Consider the following 25,238-nt stretch of genomic DNA (forward strand, 5'->3'; position numbering starts at 1 on the left):
AAAAAACCCCATGCAGACCTCACACACTAACCTACAATTAAATGACTCCTAGATTATCTGCCCTGGGTAAAGTCCGCACCAAGGTCCGCCTCCATCAACTAAGTGGTTTGAAAGCCAACTGCAGTCCCCAGGGAGCTTCTGAAACCCTTAGGAAATCCTTCCTCTCCCAGGCCTGCCATAAATTCCGGTTTCTATATCCCTTTACAATACTATACTGTCCTATAATGTACCCACCAGCCACAGAAGACTACGTATGTTTACTTTTTTTTTTAAGATTTTATTTATTTATTTGACAGAGAGAGAGACAGCCAGCGAGAGAGGGAACACAAGCAGGGGGAGTGGGAGAGGAAGAAGCAGGCTCCCAGCGGAGGAGCCTGATGCAGGGCTCAATCCCGGAACGCCAGGATCACGCCCTGAGCGGAAGGCAGACGCTTAACAACTGAGCCATGCAGGCGCCCCTATGTATGTTAACATTTAAATAAATTTAAATGAATGCAATTAAAAATCTGGTTCCTTCACATCTGGCCACATTTCAGGCACTCAGTGGCCAGTGACCACTGGCTACCATACTGGACAGTGCAGACATGGAGCATTTCCATCACGACTCCACAAGGCCCTATTCTCCCAACAACCTGTTACATGACATGTCCTTCAACTTTATTTCAACAAACACCCGGGGGCTTCTGCTAGGGACCCACAGTAATGCCATGATTAAGCCTCACAACAAAATATAAACTTCAGCTTAAAAGGCAGTGGAGGGGCGCCTGGGTGGCACAGCGGTTAAGCGTCTGCCTTCAGCTCAGGGCGTGATCCCGGCGTTCTGGGATCGAGCCCCACATCAGGCTCCTCCGCTGGGAGCCTGCTTCTTCCTCTCCCACTCCCCCTGCTTGTGTTCCCTCTCTCACTGGCTATCTCTGTCAAATAAATAAATAAAATCTTTAAAAAATAAAAAATAAAAAAATAAAAGGCAGTGGAAAAACCACAGCAACAGCAACACGGGCAGGGACTAATCCACCAGCAGCCTTCAGCTCCTGGTCAAGGTCCAGGGTCTGCCCTTCAAGTCCTTGTTCCCCATCTGTAACATGACAGAGCTGGACTGGAGGGCCTCTAAGGGTCTTTCCAGGTCTGACATTCTAGAACTCTGAGTCTAACAAGGAAAAATGTAATTTGCTAACTAAACATTAATTAATATTACTTAAACCAAAGGAAATAAACCAAAATAACCAAAAGAAAAATGCTCTTCTGAGACTTTAAAGGCTGTCCCGGCACCTGCATCATAGGGCTGGATCAAAAAGAGGAGGAGACAGCATCCCACAGTGGCCTGACTGTCCAAAGTTCATGTTCTCAAAGGTAAACTGTTCTCTTTGTGAGCTCACATTCCCTTTGTGAGTTCACTTTTATAACTGCCCAGCACTGCGCCGAAGATTTCAATCCCCCCAGCCACCCTAAAGTAGGCATTATCATCTCCAGTTCACAAATAAGAGAGCTGAAGCCCAGCGAGGTTGAGGAACATGCTTAAAGCCACTCACCTACAAGAGGCAGAGCTAGGATTTGAATCCGGGCCCCTCAGCCTCTTGAGCCCGTGTCCCACTTTTTGGACAAAAAGAGCTTCCATTTACTTAGAAGGTGCCAGCCAGTCCACAAGCACTAAGATACACTTGCTTTAACACTCAGAACAACCCAGGAGAAAATGGGACACTGGAAGGCCAGGCTGCTTCCAAACGGGCGGAGGCTGAATTCATTTAAATAATGTTAATGTTTAGTTAGCAGATTACATTTTTCCTTGTTGGACTGCCCAGCTGGTTCTAACCACTGCCTTCCCCTGCCTTCCCCACCCGAGAGCATGTGACCACTCTTAATTGTCTAGAATGGTGGAGGTTCTGGCATTCTTCCCTGCTAGACTGTGAACCCCCCTTGAAGGTGGGGACCAAATTTTCCATGCCGGTCACTGTCCCTCCATGGCACTTTGCTCCTTGGAGGCATCCAGTGAGACTTGTTAAATTCATGGGCTTGGCTGTCCTAGGCCGGGAGGCTCTTCTTTCAACACGAGATATCAGCTCAGATGTCCTTAAAGGGCTCCCTGCCCTGGTATGTCCACTCTCCAGTGTCCTGGGGTTTCTCTGGGCCAAGCCCTTGTGACCACGGCCCTCTTCACAGCCCCGCCCCGACTCCCTTTGGCAGTCGTGCTGGGCACCAGACGCTCACCTCAGCCAGGTATCCTGCCCACCTGTCCCAAAGCCACTCAGAGACAATATGCAATTGTGAATATGCCAGAGGGGGCGCTGTACGCACCCAGGGTAACAAAAAGCACACACACATATGGGTAGATTGAAATCAGTATCTTCTTTTTTGGGGGGGAGTCAGTGGAAAATTCACGGGTCTGGACACAGAGGACTTGGCAGGGGCTGCCGTCAGGCTCTTGTGGCTGGATGACCTTACAGAGACATTGGGGCTCCCAGAGCCTCAATTTCCTCCTCCAATTTCCTTCCTCTCTTCACAGTGGTGAGACCCCTGTCATCCTCCCTCCCAGGGAAGGTGGGCAAACCTTCAAAAATGAGATGAGAGATACACAGGCCTTTTGCAAACGCTGAATTCCAAGGTCACTTTGGCCAATACAAGGCAGAGCCTGATTCCAAGGCCCTGACTCCGGGGCCTGTCCTTTTCCCAACTCAGTTGCTTCTATTATTTTTGCCCTGAAACTTGGGAGTTGCTGGGGCCATGACGGCCACACAGCCAATAACAAAGGGAACACAACAGGGAACCTTAAAATGTTCCCTTCTCCTTAGAAAACTCAAACTGACCTTGAGGTCAGGAAAGCCTTCTGACCTGGTCAGAAGTGAGAGTGGGGTCAAGGCACCCCACTGATCCAGCACTTACTATACACACCCAGCCATTGTGTTTTCCAGAGAGATGTCAACATCCACAGGAAACCAACCTGGCTGGGACCCAAGGTCAGTGTGATGCCCAGCCTCCAAATCTGAAGAACCAGCCCCATACCAGGAAGCAGCTCATCTTCGTGGTGCACCAGGCAGGACAGCCCTGCTGCAGGCCCCAGTCCTACTGCGGCCTTCCCAGACTTCTTGCCCTTACTCAGCTCGTGCTCAAAGACCAGCGTGCCTGCTTCTGATTCTGCCCAAAGGGATGAAGAGTAACCTTGAGGCTGCCCTCCGCGCTCCAGTGGGAAATAAGCCAGCTCATGATCTCCAGCTTCCTCTCGGGGCTTCTATCTACCCAGGGCCCGTGGAAGAAGGTAGGGGTGGTCTGCTGCAAAGAACACCCCTTTGCCCCCATTGTGTACGATGCTTCCAGGCTCAATGGAGCAATAAACCGTCAGCAGGGAAAGGTATTTTCTGCTCTTCAGTTAACACCGGCTCTCCGCAAAAGCCGAGGCAGTACACTGAAGGGAATGTAGCTCTGCAGCCCCCGCCCACTCGGGTACCCACCCAGGAGCTCGCCGGGCGAGCTGGTTATCTGCGCCCCACCTCTCCCGGGATCCGGTTGGCGATGCACCACAGCCCGGAGAACGCCCTCGAATTAGGGGGGCTCAGCGGGAGCCAGGCTAGGGCTCTGGTGCGCTCGGGCACGGGCGGGGCGGGGTGTGGCGCGGGGGATGCGCACCGACCCCGCCCGGAAGGGCGCCGCGCGGATTCCTCCCTCAAACGGCCTGCGTGGCCGCCGCGCCGTCCCCGAGATGCGCCAGGGGCCGCCGGCGCTGCGGAGTTCCGAGGCGCATCCCGGCCGAGGGGGCCAGGCGGCGAGCGGGAGAAGTCGGGCCGGGCACCCGGCTGGGGCGGGGGTGGTGGGGGGAGGGCGCGGAGGGGCGCTGGCCGGGGCGGGCCGGGGCGGGCCCGGGCGCTGACTCGGCGTCCTGGCCGCCTGCCGCGCCGCGCTCCCCGCTTACCGGCAGATCTGGATGGCGGACGGGGTCTCGGCGGCGAGGCCTGACATCCCGGCGGCGGCGGCGGCGAGCGGCTGAAGAAGAGCGCAGGTGTCTGGCAGGCCTGGCGCGGAATGAATGAGCCCGGGCGGCGCCATAGAGGGGGAGGGAGGAGGCGGGGCCATAGCGCCTGTGGGGCGGGGCCTGAGCGCCGGCGGCGAATCGAACGCGGCCTCCTGAGCTGGTCCCGCCCCCACGCGCCCCGCCCCTCAAGCCGCCGCCGGCTCCCCTGGCGTCCGGTTCTGGCTGCGGCGGGGCGCGGTGGGGCGCCGCTTCTAGAAGGTTCGGCGGCTGTTGGGCGGCGCCGAGGGGGGCGGCCGCGTGGAGCAGCCTCGCCCCGCGCGGCGCGTGTTTGCGCGGGTCGTTCCGGCCGCCCGCGCCAGGCGGTTGCGGGTCACAGCGCCCCGCGAGGCGGCCGCGGCCGGGGTGTGGCAGAGAGGCCTGCGGGGGTCTGCGTCCGGGCGTCGCCTTCTCGAATCAGCCATGACAGGAAACTGGAGGCGGTTTCCCGTAAACGAGCATTTACGGCCCGGCAGTGTGTGGTGCCGGGAGGCACGTGGTTGCGCGGAACCGGGAGCGCGGAGCCGGCCGCTGCGACAGTGCTGCTGCTGCTGCTGCTGCTGCTGCAGCCGCGGAGCTGGGCTGGGGCTCTGTCTACACGGCCAGCTGCAAACCGCCTCGGGGTTCGTGCAGAAGGACTTGCCGGGAGCGCAGAGCTTTTGCTTGGGGGAGTGCATGCTTCTGTAGGAACCCTAGAGATGCTGATCTGTTACCGTGCACCCCATATGCTCTGCCGTGGAGTCCGAGTCAAGTCGGGGTCACAAAATACGCCAAAGAGGGGAAAGGTGATTACCTCTACGTGCCATAATTACAGAGAGCTTTTTACCCATGAGGTTTGCCTTCTTCCAATTTTCCCATTTGTTACAATGAACATAAATTACTTTTGTAGTCAGATTTTTAAAAATCAAATGAAACCACAGAACCCAAGCTTCTCAGTGAAATTTGAAAACCCATTTAGCTCCGAGGGAATCTGATCTCATCCTGGTCACTCTTGCATTACCAGGCCATGGAGGCAGCCCAGATCCCATCTATGGTTTAAGATAATTGCACTAGAAATTTTTTTTTGTATCGTGAGTTAAATCGATGCAAGCATCAAGAGTCACCATGCCTAGTGAACCACTGCCTCTTCCCAGGATGGGTCCCAAAGTGGGTGGATTTCTTAGGGTGGAAACCTGGGGCAGTAGCCAGCTTTGGAGCCTTAGGCAAGGCAGATTCCTCATCCGTTAATTGGGAGTAATACCTTTCTGACCTTCTGCGGGAGAAATGAGGTAATGAATGTAAGGGGCCTACCCCATTAATAATTAGGGTCTTTCTTCCTCTTTGTTCTCACCTTTCATACTCAAATACTCTGTTTCTCCAATCAGCCCCTGGCAGTCAATGCAATGGAATTAGGATTTACAGAGGCCCTGCCCTATTTGTATAGGTGGGAGCATTCCCATGAAGTTGGATACATTTTTGTCCTTCAAATAGCTCCAAATCTGATTGGGAGACAAATCAGGGACGCAAAAAGCCTGGTTGTGACCACATGCTGAACCAAATTCCTAGACCAGGGAATGGACAGAATGGTTCAGGATTAAATAGACCGGTCCTTCCCAGAGATGGGCAAAAAGATCTGGAGCAATACCTTGCCTTTGGGAAAGAGTGTGGCTCCGCTTTGGCCCAAGACAGCATCTGTCAGACTTCTCCATGTTTACAGTCCCTCCAGTGGCAGAGCGAGCCAGGGAACATGACAGTCTGTGTCCTGGTTCTGTAGAGAAAACGGTGCTCCGGGTTTAACCGCTTGTCTATGATTGCCAGTTGTTTATGCCCTTGCCCGGTGTTCAAGGTCAGCAGTGGCTGGGTGGCAGAGGCAATCCCATAGCAAAAACATCACAAATCGTCTTTACTACAGCAATGATGGATTTACACTGGTTTCCCACCTTACACTCTCCCACCTTCCCACTTCAGGTTTTCTTTCTACTTTCTCCCAAAGCTGCCAGGTCATTTCTGTCCCTGCCTTTCAGCAAAACTTCGCAGAAGAGCTGTTTATATATACACCCTGTGTCCTGACCCCCCACTTTGATTCTCTTTTGAACCCGTTCCATTCTGGGTTTTGTCTCTACAGCTCAGTTTATCAAGGTCACTAATTCCTTCCAAGTTGTTAAATCCAGTAATCTGTTGTCAGAAGTCATCTCTCTTGAAACATTCATTCCTTGCCTTCCAAGACGCCACACACTGCTATTTTCTTTCCACTTCGCTCAGCTGCTCCTCTGGGTCTGCCCCAGGGGAGGCCCAGACCTCTCCCCTGAATTCTGGATGCATGCGTCCTCTTGCCTGGGCCACACATCGCCCCGGTTGTGTAGCAGGCATCTCACGCTCCCCCCGAAATGGCTCCTCACGGTCTTCCCCATTGGGGTTTCTTCCGTCCTGTTGCTTAAGCTAACAGCTGAGGGGTCACCCATGACTCCTTTCTCTCCCACCCCTCATCCAGCCCACCAGCAAACCCTGCCAGCTCAGCATTCAAAGTCTAGAATGGGCCCTGTCTCCCTGTGGCATTTGAGAATCCACCCACATCTCCGTCCAGATGGCCTCGTCTCTGCTCTCCCCCTTGCTCGCTTAGTTCCCGCCACTGTGACCCTTCAGACAGTCCTTGACTATACCCTTGACTACTCTTTCTTCAAGCACCCGTGAGACTCAGCCCTTCACTAAAATATCACCTATAAACAAGGCCTTCCCTGGCCGCTTGTCTAAAGCTGCACTTCTCAGCACCCCTCCCTCCCTCCCTGACTTCTTTTCCCCTTAACTTTTTTGTTCTTAAAGATTTTATTTATTTATTTGACAGAGAGAGAGAGAGATAGTGAGAGAGAGCACAAGTAGGGGGAGCAGCAGACAGGCAGAGGGAGAGGGAGAAGGAGGCTCTCTGCTGAGCAGGGAGCCCAATGCAGGACTCGATCCCAGGACCCCGGGATCATGACCTGAGCTGAAGGCAGACGCTTAACTAACTGAGCCACCAGGTACCCCTCCCCGTAATGCTTAATGTCACTTAACATGTATTGTACTCATCTATTTATCGTGTCTCCCCCAACCAGAATGTCTGTTCCATGAGGGCAGGGCTTTTTTTTTTTTTTTAAACTATTTTGCTCATTGCCGTATGCCAAGCCCCTAGAAGAGTGCCGCGCACATAATAAGCGCTCAGGAAATATTTTACCAATGATCGACTCAACAAAGGTTTACAGCGACGTACTGGACCGCAGCAGCTATTTGATTCATTCTTCTTAATTTCCCCCATTCTTTCTTTGGACTAGAAATGGTATCCACAAATTGTCATTTAAAAAGCTTATATAAAAAAATAAAAATAAAAAGCTTACATATATTATTTAAATAATCTCTGCAAATTTTTATGGAAAGATACTTATTTTTAAGATTTATTTATTAGTGAGTGTGCGCACGAGAGAGAGTGAGCACGAGCAGGCAGAGAAAGAGGGAAAAGCAGACTCCCCGCTGAGCACGGAGCCAGATGCGGGGCTGGATCCCACAACCCCGAGATCATGACCTGAGCTGAAATCAAGAGTCCGAGACTTAGCCAACTGAGCCACCCAGGTGCCCCTCATTTATATATTTTTGTACCGTTAGCCATCTAACCTCTTGACTGTTTTGTTATTTTTTTCAAGTCGTTATGGAGTATCAGCTATGAAGCAATAGGGACTCTCATACATACACTGATGGTGGAAATATAAGTTGGTGCAGCCTCTCTGGAAAAGAGCTGAAAATAATTGTTAAAGTTGGAAAGAGCCATAGCCTCTGACTCAGAAATCCTACTACCAGGTACTCAGCCAATATATTGAACGTGAGGTCACCCAGATGGGCTTCAGAGAGGAGTCACGGCAACACTGTTTGTGATGACCGCAAACTGGAACTCGTGTCCATCCGCAGCACCCCAGCTTGGTAGATTGGAGGACATTCACCAGCAATCCTAAGTGTCCGTGAAAACCCATGAACTTTAGTTACAAGAAGGAATCACAAAGTGAAGGAAAAGAAGAAAGATCCGGAAGAGTACATATTATCAAGCCACGCGTACAAAGAGCAAATGCTCTATTTGTGCTGTCGTCAAAAAGGTAAATGTTGGCGAGGACATGGAGAAAAGGGAACCCTACTGCATTCCTGTCAGTAGGAATGCAAATGGGTGCAGCCACTAGGGAAAACAGTATGGCGGTTCCTCAAGAAATTAAAAGTAGAACTACCATATAATCGAACAATCCCCCTTCTGGATATATATCCAAAGGAAATGAAACTGTTTTTCTCAAAAAGAAACTCCCATGTTCATTGCAGCATTATGCACAATAGCCAAGACATGGAAACAGCCTAGGTGTCCACCGATAGGATGAACAGGGTCAAGAACAGGATCAAGAAAATGTCATCTATATAAGTTTTAGATTATATATTGTAATTTAATAAACACACACATACAATGGAATATTACTCAGCCTTTAAAAAGAGGGAAATCTTGTCATTTACAACAGCATAGATGAGCCCGGAGGGTATTACGCTAAGTGAAATAAGCCAGACAAAGACAAATACTGCATGGTATGACTTACATGTAGAACCCTTTAGAAAAAAACACTGACCTCATAGAAACGGAGTAGAAAAGTGGTCACCAGAGCTGAGAGTTGGGGAAATAGGAAGAAGTTGGTAAAATGGTACAAGCTTTTATAAGATGAGTAAGTTCTGAGGATCTAATGTATATAACATGGTGACTATAGTTGAGAACGCTGTATTGTATAACTGAAATTTGCTAAGAAGAAATGAAAAATAAATAACTCTGTTAGGAAAATATAAGTAGGTGGTAAAAGCTATAAAGAGAAACAAGGATATGACTGTCAGGAAAGTCGGGAGAGTGGGTCCCTCCAACGGAAGGGAGAGTGTTGTCATCAGAGAGGGTGACGTGGAATGGGGAGAGTAGGGGAGCAGTCACGTTTCTTCTCTTGACCTGGGTGGTGGTGTACAGGTCCATCATTTTTTTAATACTGTAAGTGTAAGTTTTATGCTTTTTTGTATCTATTCTACATCACAAAGTAAAAAAAAAAAAAAAACCCAATGGGGGGGATACCTGGGTGGCTCAGTCAGTAGGAGTCCAACTCTTGATTTTGGTGCAAGTCGTGATCTCAGGGTCGTGAGATCCAGCCCCAATTCCATCTCCGTGCTCAGCACAGAGTCTGCCTGTCCTTCTTCCTCTGCTCCTCCCCCTGGCTCTTGCATGCTCTCTCTCTCTCTCTCTAATAAATAAATAAATAAAATCTTTTTTTTTTAAATGGTGTGTCTGGAAAGTGGGATTATGGACTTTTTTTAATAAAGATTTTATTTGAGAGAGAGCACAAGCAGGAGGAGGGGCAGAGAGAGAAGGAGAAGCAGACTCCCCGCTGAACAGGGAGCCCGATGTGGGGCTCTGTCCCAGGACCCTGGGATCATGACGTGAGCTGAAGGCAGACACTTAACAGAATGAGGCACCCAGGTGCCCCTGGGATTATGCACTTATTAAAAACATACACATATCTTAGGGAAGTAGTGAGTCGTGGTTATGGGCGTGGATTAGGAAGTCAAATTCCTGCGTTCATATCCTATCTCTATCAGTTGTATGGCCGTGGGCAAGTCACCTACGCTCTGTGCCCAGCTTGCTTCATCGGTGATGTGATCACAGTGTGCTGAGAACAATAGATAAGAGATGAGAAGGACCAAGCGTGCTAACATACTGACCATTAGTGTACTTCATTCCATTTTAAGTGTAACAGATACTCCCTGAACTGAAGGTGCGGCTCTCGCGCATGCTTGAACTATAACCCAGAGCTGTGCAAAAGAAGAAGCCTAGTAAACCCAGGGCGTGTGCCCCCGAAACCGCCTGTGTGTACGTGAGCGCAATTCGCGGCCCCACACCTGGAAAGGGGTGAGGCAGAGACAGGGCAACAAGAGGCCGTGGGTCGGCAGAGGGCGGCTCTGGGAGCACCAAGTGTCACTGTTTCGCCTCCTTCACATGGGAGAGCAGGGCCTCTGCGTCAACGCGGAGAACTTTCTGTCAGCCTCTGTCCAGAAGTCACATTAAGCTCATCCCTGGGAAGCCTCAACAGGCTGGCAGAGTCAAGAGACCTTCCGAGACCGGACGAGAAGAGCTGCAGACAGAGGAGGAAGCCAGCCAGAGAGAGAGGCGGCATGATGTTCGATCATGAGCCGGGGCCCTAGACCCTGCCTTGTAAGCCCCACCGTGTGGCCTTTCCATGGCTCATGAGCCATCTGTGCCTTGGCTCTCTTATTAGGAAACACGGAGGAACAATAGTACCTGCCCCATCCGTTGTTGGAAGGAGTATAGAAGTTGATAGAATAAAGCACTTGGAATAGTGCCTGGCACAGAGAAAGGTCAACGTAAGGTTTCGTGAAGCAGCTGGTGAAGCCACGTTGCCCTGAGGTCCTGGGGGGCTGCAGGGATCCTCTGACCAGATGGGATTCAGCCTTGAGCCAGAGCACTCCAACTGGGGTCCAGGAAGAAGACTCCAGCTAGTTCAAGCAGGGATCAGCACAAGAGAAGAACACCATAGGATTCTCCAGGGCCTGCCAGGTCCTCCTGGGTGTCAGGCACTGGACGCAGCCTGGAGGGGAGGCCCTGGCCCCTCTGTGCCCTATGTCTTCTTCTAATGTCAGTACTATTTAGCTGTTTTACTAAAGGTTTGTTGTTCCTCCCAGGAGAGGCTGGACATGTCATGATGACGCATCCTGTCCACTGCATTGAGTGGACAAGCCCCTCAGTCTCTTGCCAGCCGGAAACCTGCGGAGAGGGAAGTGTAGCTTCCATCCACGAGGGGACCACCAGCATCTCAGGGAGGACTGGAGAGGCTGCTTAGGGACCTCACTGGCATCCACCCCACCCCCAACGCCTGTAAGTTCAAGCCCTGGGGCTCGGACCCCACAGTGAACAATTCAGAAGTAGTAAACCACACATTTGAAAGCAGGAGCCATAATGCAAGAGGGCAAGCCAAGAGCAAATGGGTCATTATTTGGAGAAGACACACAGAGATTCATCTTCCAAATGAAGCATTTAGAATCATCACCACAACTTTAAGTAGGTCACGCTGCAAATCTGCAATTAGAGCTATGGCCTGGTGCCTGCCCATTAATGTGTTAGTGAGAGGCAGTCTTCAAAGGGACTTTCGCCTGTGAGACTTCCATTTCCTTCGGAGCCTGGCGGCCCTCGGTTGCTGGGTCTGAAGCTCTGTGGCTCCACCTAGGGGTCGAGTCCCCAAGCGCGACCTCCTTCACTCCGCCAGGCCCCAGCCTGGGCTCCACCCGCCTTCAGATCTTGCTCAAAATCAGAATAAACTTCCCCTTACTAAAACTTATACCGGGAGCCCTGTGATGACAACAAAAGCCACTCAGCGTGAGGGAAATTCTATTTTTGTTGCACACATGATAATAAAAAACTGGGGTATAATTACAGTTTCTCAAAGGCCCTGGAGGAAAACGATGCAGGTTTCATGCATCAAGTAACTGCTGTGCGAAGAGTCAAAGGGCCCTTATTTGCTGGAGATGCTTAAACCGGGTCTCACGCGAACGTGTGAGTGGTTAAGAACCCGGGAGGGGGAAGCTCCCGGGCTCCCAGCCCCACCCCTGCAGAGGCTGCTCTCTGCCGGTGAACAGGCTCCCCAGAGAAAGGACTGCTTTCTAACCGAGCTGTCCCCTGGTGAGAGATTCGGGTGACACCGCCAAAGGCTCATCTAAATGCCCAGGTCACTGAAGGGACGGAACCACTTTTATTCCTCAGTGGTAGTAACACAGGTGGATTTGGTATCCGTGTGAGTGTTCTGAAGGGGGGGTCGTTTCATAACTCGTAAATGAAGGGTACCTAGTTTGGTGAAGAGGTTAAAATGAAGGGACCTGGAGCCCTGTAGCGTGAACACACCTTCAGGTACCTACTAGCTGTGTGGCTCTAGAGAGGTTGCTTGACCCCTCTGTGCTTCAGTTCCTCATCTATGAAATGAAGGTAACCGTGTACACCTGGCAGGCTTTGTATGCGGATTAAATGAGTTCACACGTAAAAATCATTGAGGGTAGTGCCTGGTGCATGGGAAGAGCTCCATAAATGGTCGTCGACATTATGACTGATTAATGATGATGATTCTCATCCACCCAACAACTACTTATTGAGCACCTTATGCATACCAGGCCATGGGCTAGGCACTACCATCACACCTATGATACCACACAATACAGAACCCATCTAGATACTTGTAAGTAAAGCACACATGCAGAAAAAATGCACAAATCGTAATTGTACAGTTGATTAATTATCAACTTATAATTATAAAATATAATTTTATACAGGGGCGCCTGGGTAGCTCATTCGGTTAAGCGTCAGCCTTCGGCTTGGGTCGTGATCCCAGGGTCCTGGGATCGAGCACTGCGTCGAGCTCCCTGCTCAGTGGGGAGCCTGCTTCTCCCTCTGCCCTTGCCTGCCACTGCCCCTGCTCGTGATCTCTCACTCTCTCTGTCAGATAAATAAATAAAATCTTAAATTAAATCAAATATAATATAATTTTATATTAATTATATAATAAATAACTATAATTTATTACACATAATTATAATAAACAACTATTATAATTTTATGTTAATTATAAAAGAAATACACCCATTAACCCCCCAGACTGTGAATGACAACCTCTCCAGCACCCAGAAGGCTCCCACCTGTCCTCTCCTCCTTGGTAAAGGCGATTGCCGTGCACAACGCCAAGTGTGGCGGGTGGCCGTGGTTACTGCTGGGAGCAGTAGTCGGCTTGTGTTTGTTGCTGTATCGTATTCCATCACGTGAGCGTACGCGTTCTTTACGTTTCCAACTGGAAGTTTCACAAAAGCGGTGTCCTAACTCCTCACTGTTCCTAGACCATCGTCCTCTGGCTCTCAAGTCCACCGAGTATGCGGCCATTACCGGCCCTGTTGCAGCCTTCTGGTCACCAAGAGGTCATGGCCCCTCATCCCTTGACAGATACACTAAGCCGTTCCCCCTCCTGTCTGTTCTTCAATGCGTTCCATCTGTCCTCTGCTCTTTTTTCTCTCTTTTCCCACCCTCTTTTGGATGGTGGGGGTTTTTTGTTTATTTGTTTTTTGTTTTTTTTTATGATTCCTCATCATCTACACGTTTTCTCTTCTTATCTACACCTGTCCCCAGTGTGTGCTCTGTGCACCCCTGGAGGTCCCCGAGACCTTTCAGGGGGCCTGCGAGGTCAAACCTATTTTATAATTACACCAAAATATTATATTTGCCTTTTTCATTCTCATTCTTTAACAAATATACAGGGTTTTTCCAGAGGCTACCTGATGTGTGATGAAACTGTATAAGGAAATCAGTCAATATTTGGAAGATCTGCATAACTGAGGGGACCGATATTTTTTCCGGAGACTAATGCATGATGCTGCATAATCACACGTGGGTATAAGACCCGCTCAAAATGCCAGAGAGGGCGCCGGGCTGGCTCAGCTGCTGGAGCGTGTGACTCTTGATCTCAGGGGTGTGAGTTCAAGCCCCACGTTGGACATAGAGCTTACTCAAAAACAAAAGCCGGATATATCAGTGGAGTTTGGTATAACAGAGCATGGAACCATCACTATGGTTTGGGATTCCACCTTTAAGGGGCCAGCACATGCTGAGTTTTGGCATAGTAGCAAAGAAAAATATCCACAATTTTCTGAAAAGACTATTAAAATATGAAAATACTCCTCCTTTTTCCAGCTACGTATTTATGTGTGTTTTCACATGCTTCCACTGAAACAAATGTATCACAACACATTGAGTGCGGAAGGAGCCAGGAGAATCCAGCTGTCTTCTATTACTATCTTAGCACAGAGATTTGCAAAGCTGTGAACCAATGTCACTCTTGTCTCCAAAGTTTTTGTGTCAAAAAATATATTTCTTATTGAAAATAAGTTGTATATGCTAACATATAATGCATGTATTCGTTGTTTTTAGTGAGTTGATATATAAAGTTTTAAAATTTCTTTTTAATTTCTAACAGAGTAATATTATTAGATATCATCCACATCAAGCTGATTTTATTTTATTTTATTTTTTAAGATTTTATTTATTTGACAGGGAGAGACACAGCGAGAGAGGGAACACAAGCAGAGGGAGAGGGAGAAGCAGGCCTCCCACAAGCAGGGAGCCCTACGTGGGTCTTGATCGCAGGACCCTGGGATCATGACCTGAGCCGAAGGTAGACGCTTAACCGAGTGAGCCACCCAGGCACCCTCATAAAGCTGATTTTAAAACATCTTCCAGGGGTGCCTGGGTGGCTCAGTTGGTTAAGCGTCCAACTTGGTTTCAGCTCAGGTTATGATCTCAGGGTTGTGAGATCGAGCTCTGAGTCAGACTCTGTGCTCAGTGGGGAGTCTGCTCAAGATTCTCTCTCTCCCTCTGCCAGTCCCTCTACAACCGCCCCAGGCATGTGCACTCTTTCTCTCTTTCAAATAAATCTTTTAAAAATAAAAAATAATAAAAATAACAAAAAATAAAACATCTTCCAGCAACGGTTACATTAGCAATGATATACCAAGTGGACCAGTTTCCTAGGGCTGCCATAACAAAGGACCACAAACTGAATGTTTTAAAACAATAGAAATTTATTTTCTCATGGTTCAGAAGCCAGAAGTCCCAAATCAAGGTGTCAGCAGGGCCACGCTCCCTCTGACGGCTCTAGGGAAGAACTTTCCTTGCCTCTTCTAGCTTCTGGTTGCCCCAGGAGTTCCTTGGCTTAAGGCTGCACCACTCCAACCTCTGCCTCGTCTTCACATGGCCATCTTCTCTCTGTGTCCTTATTGTCCTCTCCTTTTCTCATCAGGACACCAGTCATTGGATTCAGAGCCCACCTTAGTCTAGTGTGACCCACCTTCACTTCATTACACCAGCAAAGATCCTATTTCCAAATCAGGTCACGTTCTGAGGTTCCAGGAAGACATGAGTTTTCAGGGGGACGCTACCGAACCCACTGCAATTAATACATTACTGGTAAGAAATGCCCTAAGCAGTGCGATATATCAGGAAGTAAAGTGATGCGGTGGCAGCAGAAATGAGGGAAGGTGGAACTGGCCTCACCCCTGCAGGACACAAGGCCCTCAGGACCTGCCGTGCCTCCCCTCCTGGCCATGAGGCTAATAAACGAGGTTAAGTTACTCCGGAGCCTGGCTGAGCCGTGCTGGACCTGGTGACGGAGGACAGGGGCCACAAGCCGAGAGCTGCAGGTTCTAGAGAGAACAAATGGGAGGAGATCCCAGGTGCCCAAAGGGGGTGGAAACAGTTGGTTAAGGGGGCGGGTATTGCTTTGGGATCATCGTCCCAGGACACTGGCTTTATCACACCGGCATTTATACGTTGAGATGGGGTGGTCATGGGGCTAAGGTGGCTCTTCGTGGCATGATGAGGTGATGGCTCCCTCTAAGGGAGGCCAGGCGTGCCTAAAAGGTTCAGAGAAGGGGCCATGCTACCATGACACACTACGTAAGGCTGGAAAGAGCCCCAGATGAGTAGCTACTCAGGAGGACCCATAGGACACACGTTTACCAAATTAGTAAGGGAGGCAAGGTGAAGGTGCCCCAGCATCCCTATGAGGAAGTTGCCATGGTGGGGGCAGGGTCACTGCCATCCCAGGATGACACGGACTCCAAAACCGCAGAGGCCTGAGGGCAGCACTGACTTGTCAGAAGCCAGGAGATCAGAATGATTGTAATGAGAGGCAGAGACAAGGTGGCAGCCGGGGACGCCTGATCCGCAGAGAGTTACGGTGACAGCTGTGAAAACTCAGCATCTCAGGGGGCAAAACAGACAGGCAGCCAACGAGGGGACTGGCTGACCTGTACAAATAAAAGAGATAAAAGATGCTCACCGGAGACTATGGCAATGGCCCCAGTACAAGTAATGAGTCCTTGCCTGCCTTCCATGACCTGAGACCAAGTTTGGATCTGGAACCCACTGACCGAAGCAAGGCTGGGACACCAGGACCTCGAGACACAAAGCAAACGTACAGGGTAATGATTCTCAGACTTCCACCAAGGAACCAATGGCACTTACTTGGATAGCTGTGAGCTAGGGGAAGTGTAATACGTGAACATTTCCTGAACCATTGGACACGGAGTCCGTGTTCACATGGACCCTTGAAGATCCAAAATATCATCACATATCCCTCTCTGGGTGGGGACACGGTGGAGGCCAGGGCATCAGTAGATTTATGGTCCTGTCTGGCTCACAATGGGTCCACTAAGTGTGTGAACACGGTGGCCATTTCTCTGGCCCCCCAAAGTATAATCAGAATATAGAAACTTGGGGGGCACCTGGGTGGCTCAGTCATTAAGCGTCTTCCTTAGGCTCAGGTCGAGATCCCAGGGTCCTGGGATCGAGCCCCACATCGGGCTCCCTGCTCGGTGGGAAGCCTGCTTCTCCCTCTCCCACTCCCCCTGCTTGTGTTCCCTCTCTTGCTGTGTCTCTCTGCCAAATAAATAAATAAAATCTTAAAAAAAAAAAAGAATATAGAAACTTGATATTTGGTACAGACCCTAATTCTGTGGCCTGTGGGGCAGGACCTATCATAGTGGGGAAGGTCAAGTGCAAACCTCTAAATCAGCAGTCTCCTGGGCTTTATATATTTGCACGTAACCTATGGGGAAGCAGTATTACGATGTGTGAGTTATAAGAACACAGAATGGTGAGACATGGGACAGCCTGTCACTTTGGTTTTGTTTGCACGCCTCTATACACGTTACAGAATCCTTCTGTACTTGAGCCAAACATGACAGAGTCATATTAATGAGGTTGGGAAAGTGAAGGACTCCGTAGAATATGCTTTTAAGCTGGAATTAAAGAAAAGCCAAAGGGAGATAAAAGAGATGCAAAAAAGAGGAATGAAAGCATTCATGGGGAAAATATTGTCCCTTAATTGAATGCCCTCCCATGCCATCCTGTGTTTAGAAGTGAAGCACTGTCACACGTCTCTCCGTGCATATCATTGTCTTAAGTAGAGTGCTAATTTTGGAATAGAAGCATAGTTAGCATCTGTTGAAGCATCAGTACGTATACTAATAAGGGGCTAAAGTTATCATTAATTTGCTTTCTTTCTTTCTTTCTTTCTTTCTTTCTTTCTTTCTTTTTTTCTTTCTTTCTTTTTTTTGTAGTGAACTACATACCCAACATGGGCCTTGAACTCATGACCCCAAGATCAAGGCTCCACTGAGCCTGCCAGGAGCCCCTTTTCTCTCTCTCTTTTTTTTTTTAACAAATTATTTTTTTAATGTGCAAACCTCTGAGAAAACTGGACAGCGACAGACAGAAGAATGAGACTGGACGCCTTTCTCACACCACACACACACATAAACTCACAATGGATTAAAGACCTAAATGTGAGACTTGAAACCATAAAACTCCTAGAAGAAAACATGGGCAGTAATCTCTGTGACATCAGTCATAACATTTTTCTAGATCTGTCTCCAGGGACAAGGGAAACGAAAACAAAATTAAACTATTGGGATGACGTCAATATAAAAACATCCGCTCAGCAAAGGTAACCTTCAACAAAACGACAAGGCCACTGGATGGGAGAAGGTGTGTGCAGATGATACATCTGATAGGGGTTATATCCAAAATACAGGGAGAACTTACACAACTCAACATCAAAAAACCAAATAGTCTGATTAAAATAGGCAGAAGATGCGAAAAGACTTTTTTTTAAAAAAAGATTTTATTTATTTATTTGACAGAGAGAGAGACAGCCAGCGAGAGAGGGAACACAAACAGGGGGAGTGGGAGAGGAAGAAGCAGGCTCATAGCGGAGGAGCCTGATGTGGGGCTCGATCCCGTAACGCCGGGATCACGCCCTGAGCCGAAGGCAGACGCTTAACCGCTGTGCCACCCAGGCGCCCCCGAAAAGACATTTTTCCAAGGAAGGCATACAAATGGCCAACAGACACATGAAAAGATGCTCAACATCACTAATTATCAGGAAATGCAATCAAAACCACAATGAGACATCACCTCCCACCTGTCAGAATGGCTGGAGTCAAAAAGACAAGAAACGACAGGTGTTGGCAAGGATGTGGAGGCAAAGGAACCCTCACGTGCTGCTGGTAGGAATGCAAATTGGTGCAGCCACTGTGGAAAACCGTAGGAAGGTTCTTCAAAAAATTAAAAATAGAATTATCATGATCCAGTAACTCCACTACTGGTAGGTACCCAGAGGAAACAAAAACTCTAATTTGAAAAGACATGTGCACCCCTATGTTTCCTGCAGCATTATTTATAATCACTTAGATACAGGAGCACCCCAAGTGTCCGTGGATAAAGGTGACGAAGAAGAATAAAGAAGATGTGGGGTGTGTGTGTGTATATATATGTATATATACACCGCATATATAAATAGAATGTTACTCAGCCATTAAAAAAGATCTTGCCGTTTGTGACAACATGGGTGGACCTAGAGCGTATAATGTTAAGCAAAAGAAGTCAGAGAAAGACAAATACCATATGATTTCACTCATATGTGGAATCTAAGAAACAAAACAAATGAATAAACAAAGAAAAAAAGAGACAAAAAAACCAGACTCCTAAATGCGGAGAACAAACCGGTGGTTGTCAGAGAGGAGGGGGGTGGGGTATGGGTGAAACAGATAAAGGGGATTAAGACACTTACCATGAGGAGCAATGAGGAGTGTATAGAATTGTTGAATCCTATACTGTGCACCTGAAACTAATACCATGTGTCAATGATACTTCAATTTTTTAAAATGTCAACAAAGGGGCACCTGGGTGGCACAGCGGTTAAGCGTCTGCCTTCGGCTCAGGGCGTGATCCCGGCGTTCTGGGATCGAGCCCCGCATCAGGCTTCTCTGCTAGGAGCCTACTTCTTCCTCTCCCACTCCCCCTGCTTGTATTCCCTCTCTCGCTGGCTGTCTCTCTCTGTTAAATAAATAAAATCTTTTAAAAAAATAAAATAAAATGTCAAAAAAAAAAGGAAGGAAAAAGTACAAAACTCTGCCCCCAGCCAGTAGAGTAAACGAAAACAGTCTAGATACCCAAAGTGGCAAAATTTTATGACACTCTTAAAAGACCTAGAGGATGCATCATACCTGAATTTATCTCTCTGCCCAACGTGGGGCTCAAACTCACAACCCCGAGATCAAGAGTCACATACTCTACAAACCAAGCCAGCCAGGCACCCCATCTATCATAGCTTAATTTAACTGACCAGTCCACTTCCTATGAAAACCAGATGGGCCCCTCTAGAACAACCCACTGCAACTCAAGTAGTCGCCCCAATTGCAGATACGGTCCCTTCTCCTCCTCCCCCCCTCCTTCATTTTGGTGGTAAAGTACACATAATATTTACCATCTTAACCATTGGTAAGTGCAGCTGAGTGGCGTTAAGTACATTCACCTCGTTAAGGCAACCATCAACACCATCCATCCCCAGGACTCTTTATCTTGCAAAAGTGGATCTCTGTCCCCACTGAACACTGACTCCCTCTTCCCTTCCCCCAGCCCGTGGCGCCCCTCATCTCCAGAGGTCATGTCTCGGCTAGAGCAGACTAACCTGGCCTCAGGTGTATGGTGTGAAGCTACTGACTCAGCCACGAAATCAGAACCCCTGGAGGTGGGACCTGGAAATCTGCTTTTCACAAGCTTCCCAGAAAGAGGTAAAGAAAAAAAGTGTCATAAATGCAGTAAATGTTTGTGTAAATATATATCTTGTAATTTAATAGACCGTAGTGAACGGATGCAGCAAATGGAGGGCATTTACCTTGTTATTGTCATTTGAGCCTTCTGGACTCTTAGATTTGAGCATTGAGAGTCCATTCTGGATTTACCAGGAGGCTGAGGAAGCTCAAGATCGGATCTGCTCCCAAGCAAGGGCATAACGTGGTAGAATGTTCTGGAACAGAGGAAAGGCCAGGATTTTCACCAGGAAGTGTGTCTGATGAATGGCTTAAAGAGAAACCAAAGGCAGGGACCTCAATCTGCAAGCACCACTAGTTTGACGTGACTTATTTTTTCACTCTGAATATTTATTTTCACACCAAGTCTGTATTCATAATTTTATATTAGAATGTATCCCCACGAAACCTGGATCTGCCTCTGATTTCTGAGGTCTAGAATGGTTCTTTGTTCTTTAAGAAGCCCTAGTCCCCCTCAGGTTTGTAATATACCAAGCGCCATGGTGGGTGGCTCTGGACGGAGCCTCCAGAAGAACCAGCAGTGGGCCTGTGCTCAGCTCGGAATCTCCTTCCTTCACCCACAGGCCAGGGAACCCTGCCTCCCAAAGCAGGCTCCTATGACCAGCCGCTGGGACCCGGCTCCCTCCTGCCCCTGGATGGATCTCAGTGACAAGACACCACAGGTGCACATGGGGCGTGCCCATTAAGTGCCTTTCTCACGCCCTTGAAACCATTCAAAATTTCATTACAGTTGCCTGAAGTGCCTGGGGCTTTGCCAGGGCCTCTCAAAACCCAGAGTGAAACTAGTTGCTCACTGGGAACCCTCAGTGGGTGGCAGCCTTCTCCTCCTCATCACATGCCCAGGCAGCTCCCTGCAGGGCGGTCACCTGGCTGTGCAGGGACACACATGTGCGAGCGCACACGCGCGTGCGCACAAGCACACACACGAAGGTACTCAGTCAGTACCCCCGAGACACAGCCGCACTGGTAAGCAGCCAGGTAAGAAGTAAAACCAAGAGGAAAAAACGCCATTGGCTGGGTTAGTTCTTCTCTGGGACTTCTATAGTAACCTGGGGTGTTTTTTGAAAGTAAATACAGCCGCATGTTGGTGTTTCAAGTAGAAGGATGGTGGGGAAGCCCCCCTCTGTCCCACCAGTGTCTCCAGAGTGATCATCCCAAAGCATGATGGGGAAGGCTCTGCAGAGCTGCAGATTTTTCCAGACATTCCCCACAGGCTATGTTCATTCTGATCCTATTAGAGAAACCAGTGGGAGACTCATTGGCAGAGTCTGGGCGTCACAGGCAGAACAGAGCAATTTGCAAATGTTTATTAAAGGAGACATCCTTGGCAACCTGCTCTTTATCCTCACCCATGGAAGTGAGATTTGACCTCTTCAAATTAACTGGCGCCGGGGGGACATGTGGGGTTTGGCTCCAGCCTGAGTTTCCCAGACAGCTCTGTGCTCTGGTCATTGGATCATTTCACCCACTGGTTTATGAGAGACACAAGAGCCTTTTCTCCAACCAAGCGTGATAAGCAGACAGAGTTCAAGAGTTAGATTCAGTCATGGGACCATAGCAGAGAGGGCATCATAAGAGCTGACCAGTGGGCACGATGTGGGCCTTGTTAAAGCTCACAAAATGCCCCTGAGTGAGGTGGCTTCCCGCCCACATTGAAAAAGCCTGCGCTGCCCTGTGCTTACCTTCTGGAACACCTGGGGAGGTGCCTGCAGGCATCCGGTAGAGGAGGCCGGTGTTCTCCCTATTTCATAAGCCCAGCTTAGACCTTCTGGGCAACTCTTGCCCATCCCTGCTGGGAAACCAGCTTCTCGCCGTGGGCCCAGAACCTCACCCACCTGGTCATGCCTCAGCTCCCTGCCAGGGCCCGGCGGGCCGCCTGGTTCAGGTTTCCCGGGAACATCTGAGCCTGTGAGTCACTGGCCTGTCTACAGTCCCATCCTCCCTGACTGCTTGTATTATAGCTTGATTGGAATCAGGGGCTCGGAAGCCAGAAGTGGCAAATAGGACCCAGCGGAGGAAAGGGGCCTAAGGTTGATCAGTTCTTACGGAGTTCAAAGCTGTTTGGAAAGCTCTTATTTATTAGGAAAAAGGAGTCTGCTCAGGGTGTGCCCAATGCCGAGTCCTTGACCCAATGAGGAAACTTGACATTATGTGGTGGGTGTGGGCTTGTGGGTTACCTGCCCCTCCTCCACTTGCTCCCAGCAGCTCGGGGGAGCAGGCTCCCACTCTCAGGAACAGGGGAAGCAAGCAGACACTGCTCTCTCTGCTCTCCACACCCTCCCCCACATTTGTCCCCAGAGTACACAGGCTTTGGTGGAACAGATATTCAAAGCGACATTAGGGACTGGGGGTGGGAGTTGAGGCAAAAGGGTTCAGTTCAGCTGTGGTCCAGCGACATCACCTGTTCATTAGCTCATGATATCCGCCACCATGTGCTGAGTTCCCTGGGGACACAGAGGTAGGCTCAGCCCCAGCCCTGCCCTCCAGGAGCCTACACCAGCAGCTGGACCTGAGAGGACGCAGGACAGCACACCTGGCTGGGGGCTCCCCTGCTGTCTTAACATTGATCCTTGGATAACGCCCACAACTTCCCACCTCTGGCCGCCCAAATCAGTGCCCAGGTCACTAGGGGTTTTTGTGGCATAGCTGGATGGAGTGAACACCCCCACCCCGGCAGCTCCTCTTGTCCCTAGTGCCCTGGTCCCTTGCTCAGGATGTTGGACTGGGGACAGTTGGGAGTCCCAACCTCCCTCGAGTGCTCAGTGAACACCGTGAATGAGAAGCGTGACCCGCAGGCCTCAGGTGCTCCTGACTTCTCCTGGGCACCTGTGACTGGGGGCCACAGGCCCCTCCCTGAGTCTCCTCAGACTCCCCTTGCTTCCGGGCAGAGGGACAAGAAATCTGAAGAACAAGTGACTTATGGTAACCTGTCCTGACAAGTAGCAGGGAGCAGTTTGCAAGAGAAAACGGAGAAAGGTGTTTCCTGTTCCTTTACTTGCTGTTATCTGCAAGTAGATGGGATTTCTGCCGCTCCAGGACATAGGCCTGCTCACCTCACATTGGCACTGACTCAAGCTTCCTTGAGGCCACAGGGCACCGTCCCTCTTATCCCACCCCTTCCTCACACCCCAAGCCCCCCTAGACTGGTGCGCGATACATAGGCGGTGACTGAATGCTTGGGGAAATAAGTCCTTCCCAAGGCCCTTTCCATGCCTCCACCCCCAGCAACACAGAGCCCTGGCTGCACCCTGTCCCTATCAATGCAAGCGCAGGACAGGAGAGCCCAGGAGAGCCCAGGAGTGGAGGTGATGGCTGCCCGGCTGCAGAGACCCTCAGGCCGCTGCTATGGTGTGTCCAGAGGTGCCCAAGCTGAGCTGTAAGGAGGCTCAGTCAGAACAGAGGGCTGCACCAGGTTCAGGTGAGCTCCTGGCCCAGGCCTTGGGCTGCTGCCATTGCTGGGACAGGTGTGCGGGCTGCCCACACGTAGCTGGCCCAGTTCTAGAGCCACTCGCAGCAGCTGAGGAGGGGAGCTCCTTCCTTCCCCAGCAGCCAGCGGCCCCCTTCTCCAGCCCAGACGCATGCAAGAGGTTGGGCTGCTCTATTTCCTCGAGCTGAGTTCACAAGGCCTTCAGTCTGCCACACAGATCACAAACATCCAGGTTCCAGCCTGGTGGTAGGTGCCCAGCTGGTCCCTCGTGACGGAAACAGCAGCCGACACCACGAGTTTCCTCAGTCTGCCCAGCGCTCCGGGTCTCTTGCAATCAGCAGGGTCCGTGGACTGGCGAGGGGGCTACCAGGGCCTCCAGAGGCCGGGGCCGCGGGGAGGCGCAGGCGGCGCGGGCGCAGGCGGGGGCGTCGAGGAAGGCGCGGGCGGGCCGCAGGAGTCCCCATCGCGCCCGCAATCGGGGGTGGTGCCGGCCGCCCTCCGCCGCAGGTGCTCCAGCAGGCAGGCGCTCACGGCGGGCTCCAGGACGCGGCAGGCGGGCAGCAGGCGCGCCAGACGGGCCAGGCAGGCGCGGTAGCCCTCACCGTAGCTGTCCGAGTGTGCTGCGGACGGAGAGTGGCGTGAGGCGCGCGGTGGGATGCCTGGCGTCAGGCGTGGGGCAGGGCTGGGGTGGGGCGGGTCACTCACCGGGCGCTGCCTCCGCGCAGGAGGACGCAGGCAGCTCCTGCAGGAAGCGCACGGTCATTTCCAGGATGTCCGCCTTCTCCAGCTTCGAGTAGTGGGAGCTCTGCGCCCGGCCACGAGGGAGAGGGGCAGAGACACGGCAAACGAGACAGATCTCTGGCAGACTGCCGTGAGCACCGATCTCTTGCCTGGGTGTCAGACATCTGAGGCCGGGGTTGGGGAGGCTCCTCGCAGCCAGCCCCACTCCGGCTCGGCCCCGGGAGCCGCGCGGAGCCCCCTCGCCGGCTCCTTGGGCAAGGGCCCCTCAGCCCACCCGCCCTCCCCTCGCTGCGCCCCGGAGCCCCCACCCCGGCCCCCGAGGGCCCCGGCACCCACCTCCCTGCCCAGCAGCGGCAGGATGAGCCCCTTGAGCTGCCTCAGGCTTGCGTTGATACGCGCGCGGCGGCGCTTCTCCAGCAGCGGCTTCAGGCTCTGCGGACGGGCGCCGAGGCCGAGGTTACGCGGGTCGCGTCCGAGTCCCCGCCCCGGCCGCTCAGCCCTCACTCCGCAACTCCTACCTTGCGCAGCTCCGCCGGGTCCCCGGCTCTCCGAGGCAGCCCCATGCTGGGCGGGGAAGCGGCGCCGCTGCGGGCCCGGAGTGTGGGAGACCTGTGCCCGAGCGGACACGGAGCGCAGACCCAGGCCGGAGCGGAAGTCCCCCGCGCTGCAGGAGCCGGCGCCGGAGGAGTGCGCACCACGCCAGCCGCCCGGCTTTAAGGCGGCGGAGTCGCCCGCCCCGCCCCATCCCTCCCCACGGAGTCTGGCTGCTTGCGGGTCCCACCTCCCGCCTTTGTTCCTTCGAGGGGTAGGGGCGGAAGGGGGACGGCGGAGCCCCCCGGGGTGCCGCTCCTGGCCTTCGCAACGCATCTGCGGCGGGGTCGCTGGCCGGGGGCGCACCCCAGCAATTGCAGGGGTGTGTGTGGGCGCCATCGAAGCCTTGCCTGCCCTGAGCTTGCCCAGCCTGTCGTTCCTCCTGTACCAGCGCGGCCCTTGGAGCTCAGCGCCTCTTCTGAGCCCCGCCCTAGGCCGGGGCGGGGAGCCAGCGGCGGCAGAGCCGCCGAGGCCCGGGCCTCAGTGAGTCCCCACGTAGGTTTCTAGCCAAGGGAAGGGACTCCCCCCGCGAGTAGCTCTGCGGACAGAAGGGCCGAGCTGGAAGAGGACACCGAGGCCCGGAGTAAAGTGCCGACTTGCTCGGGCCCTAGCCGCTGGGAACTGGCTGGTCGCTGAACTGCATGCCCTGGCTCCAGTCACTCCATAGAACCTTCCAGCGGTTCATCAAGTTAGGAATCATTGGGTTCTCCTGTGCTCAGTTTTGGATGGATAAACTGACGCCCCGAGAAGACG

The 25,238-nt window shown here is 51.4% G+C and overlaps 2 protein-coding genes across 3 annotated transcripts in view; both read right to left on the minus strand.

Annotated features, from left to right (window-relative positions):
* ACOT7 (acyl-CoA thioesterase 7) overlaps positions 1-4,062 on the minus strand; it is a 111,225-nt gene extending 107,163 nt beyond the window's left edge. The window contains exon 1 of one of the 2 annotated variants that reach the window (XM_026519963.4): positions 3,902-4,062. In XM_026519963.4, the coding sequence (XP_026375748.2) occupies positions 3,902-4,062 (161 nt within the window). Of the gene's footprint in view, positions 1-1,529; positions 1,631-3,901 lie in introns of those variants that run through there. The other variant, XM_057305420.1, reaches the window with a different exon arrangement.
* Positions 4,063-23,516: 19,454 nt separating this feature from the next.
* On the minus strand, positions 23,517-24,670 carry HES2 (hes family bHLH transcription factor 2). The gene is made up of 4 exons (XM_026520162.3): positions 24,413-24,670; positions 24,231-24,326; positions 23,859-23,958; positions 23,517-23,773 (listed from the first exon to the last, which is right to left on the minus strand). Exons 1-4 carry the CDS (start codon positions 24,455-24,457, stop codon positions 23,517-23,519), a joined length of 498 nt encoding a protein of 165 aa, XP_026375947.2. The 5' UTR covers positions 24,458-24,670.
* Between the last annotated feature and the right edge of the window lie 568 nt (positions 24,671-25,238).

Source organism: Ursus arctos, unplaced genomic scaffold (genome assembly GCF_023065955.2).
Source record: "Ursus arctos isolate Adak ecotype North America unplaced genomic scaffold, UrsArc2.0 scaffold_32, whole genome shotgun sequence".
Lineage (NCBI taxonomy): Eukaryota > Metazoa > Chordata > Mammalia > Carnivora > Ursidae > Ursus > Ursus arctos.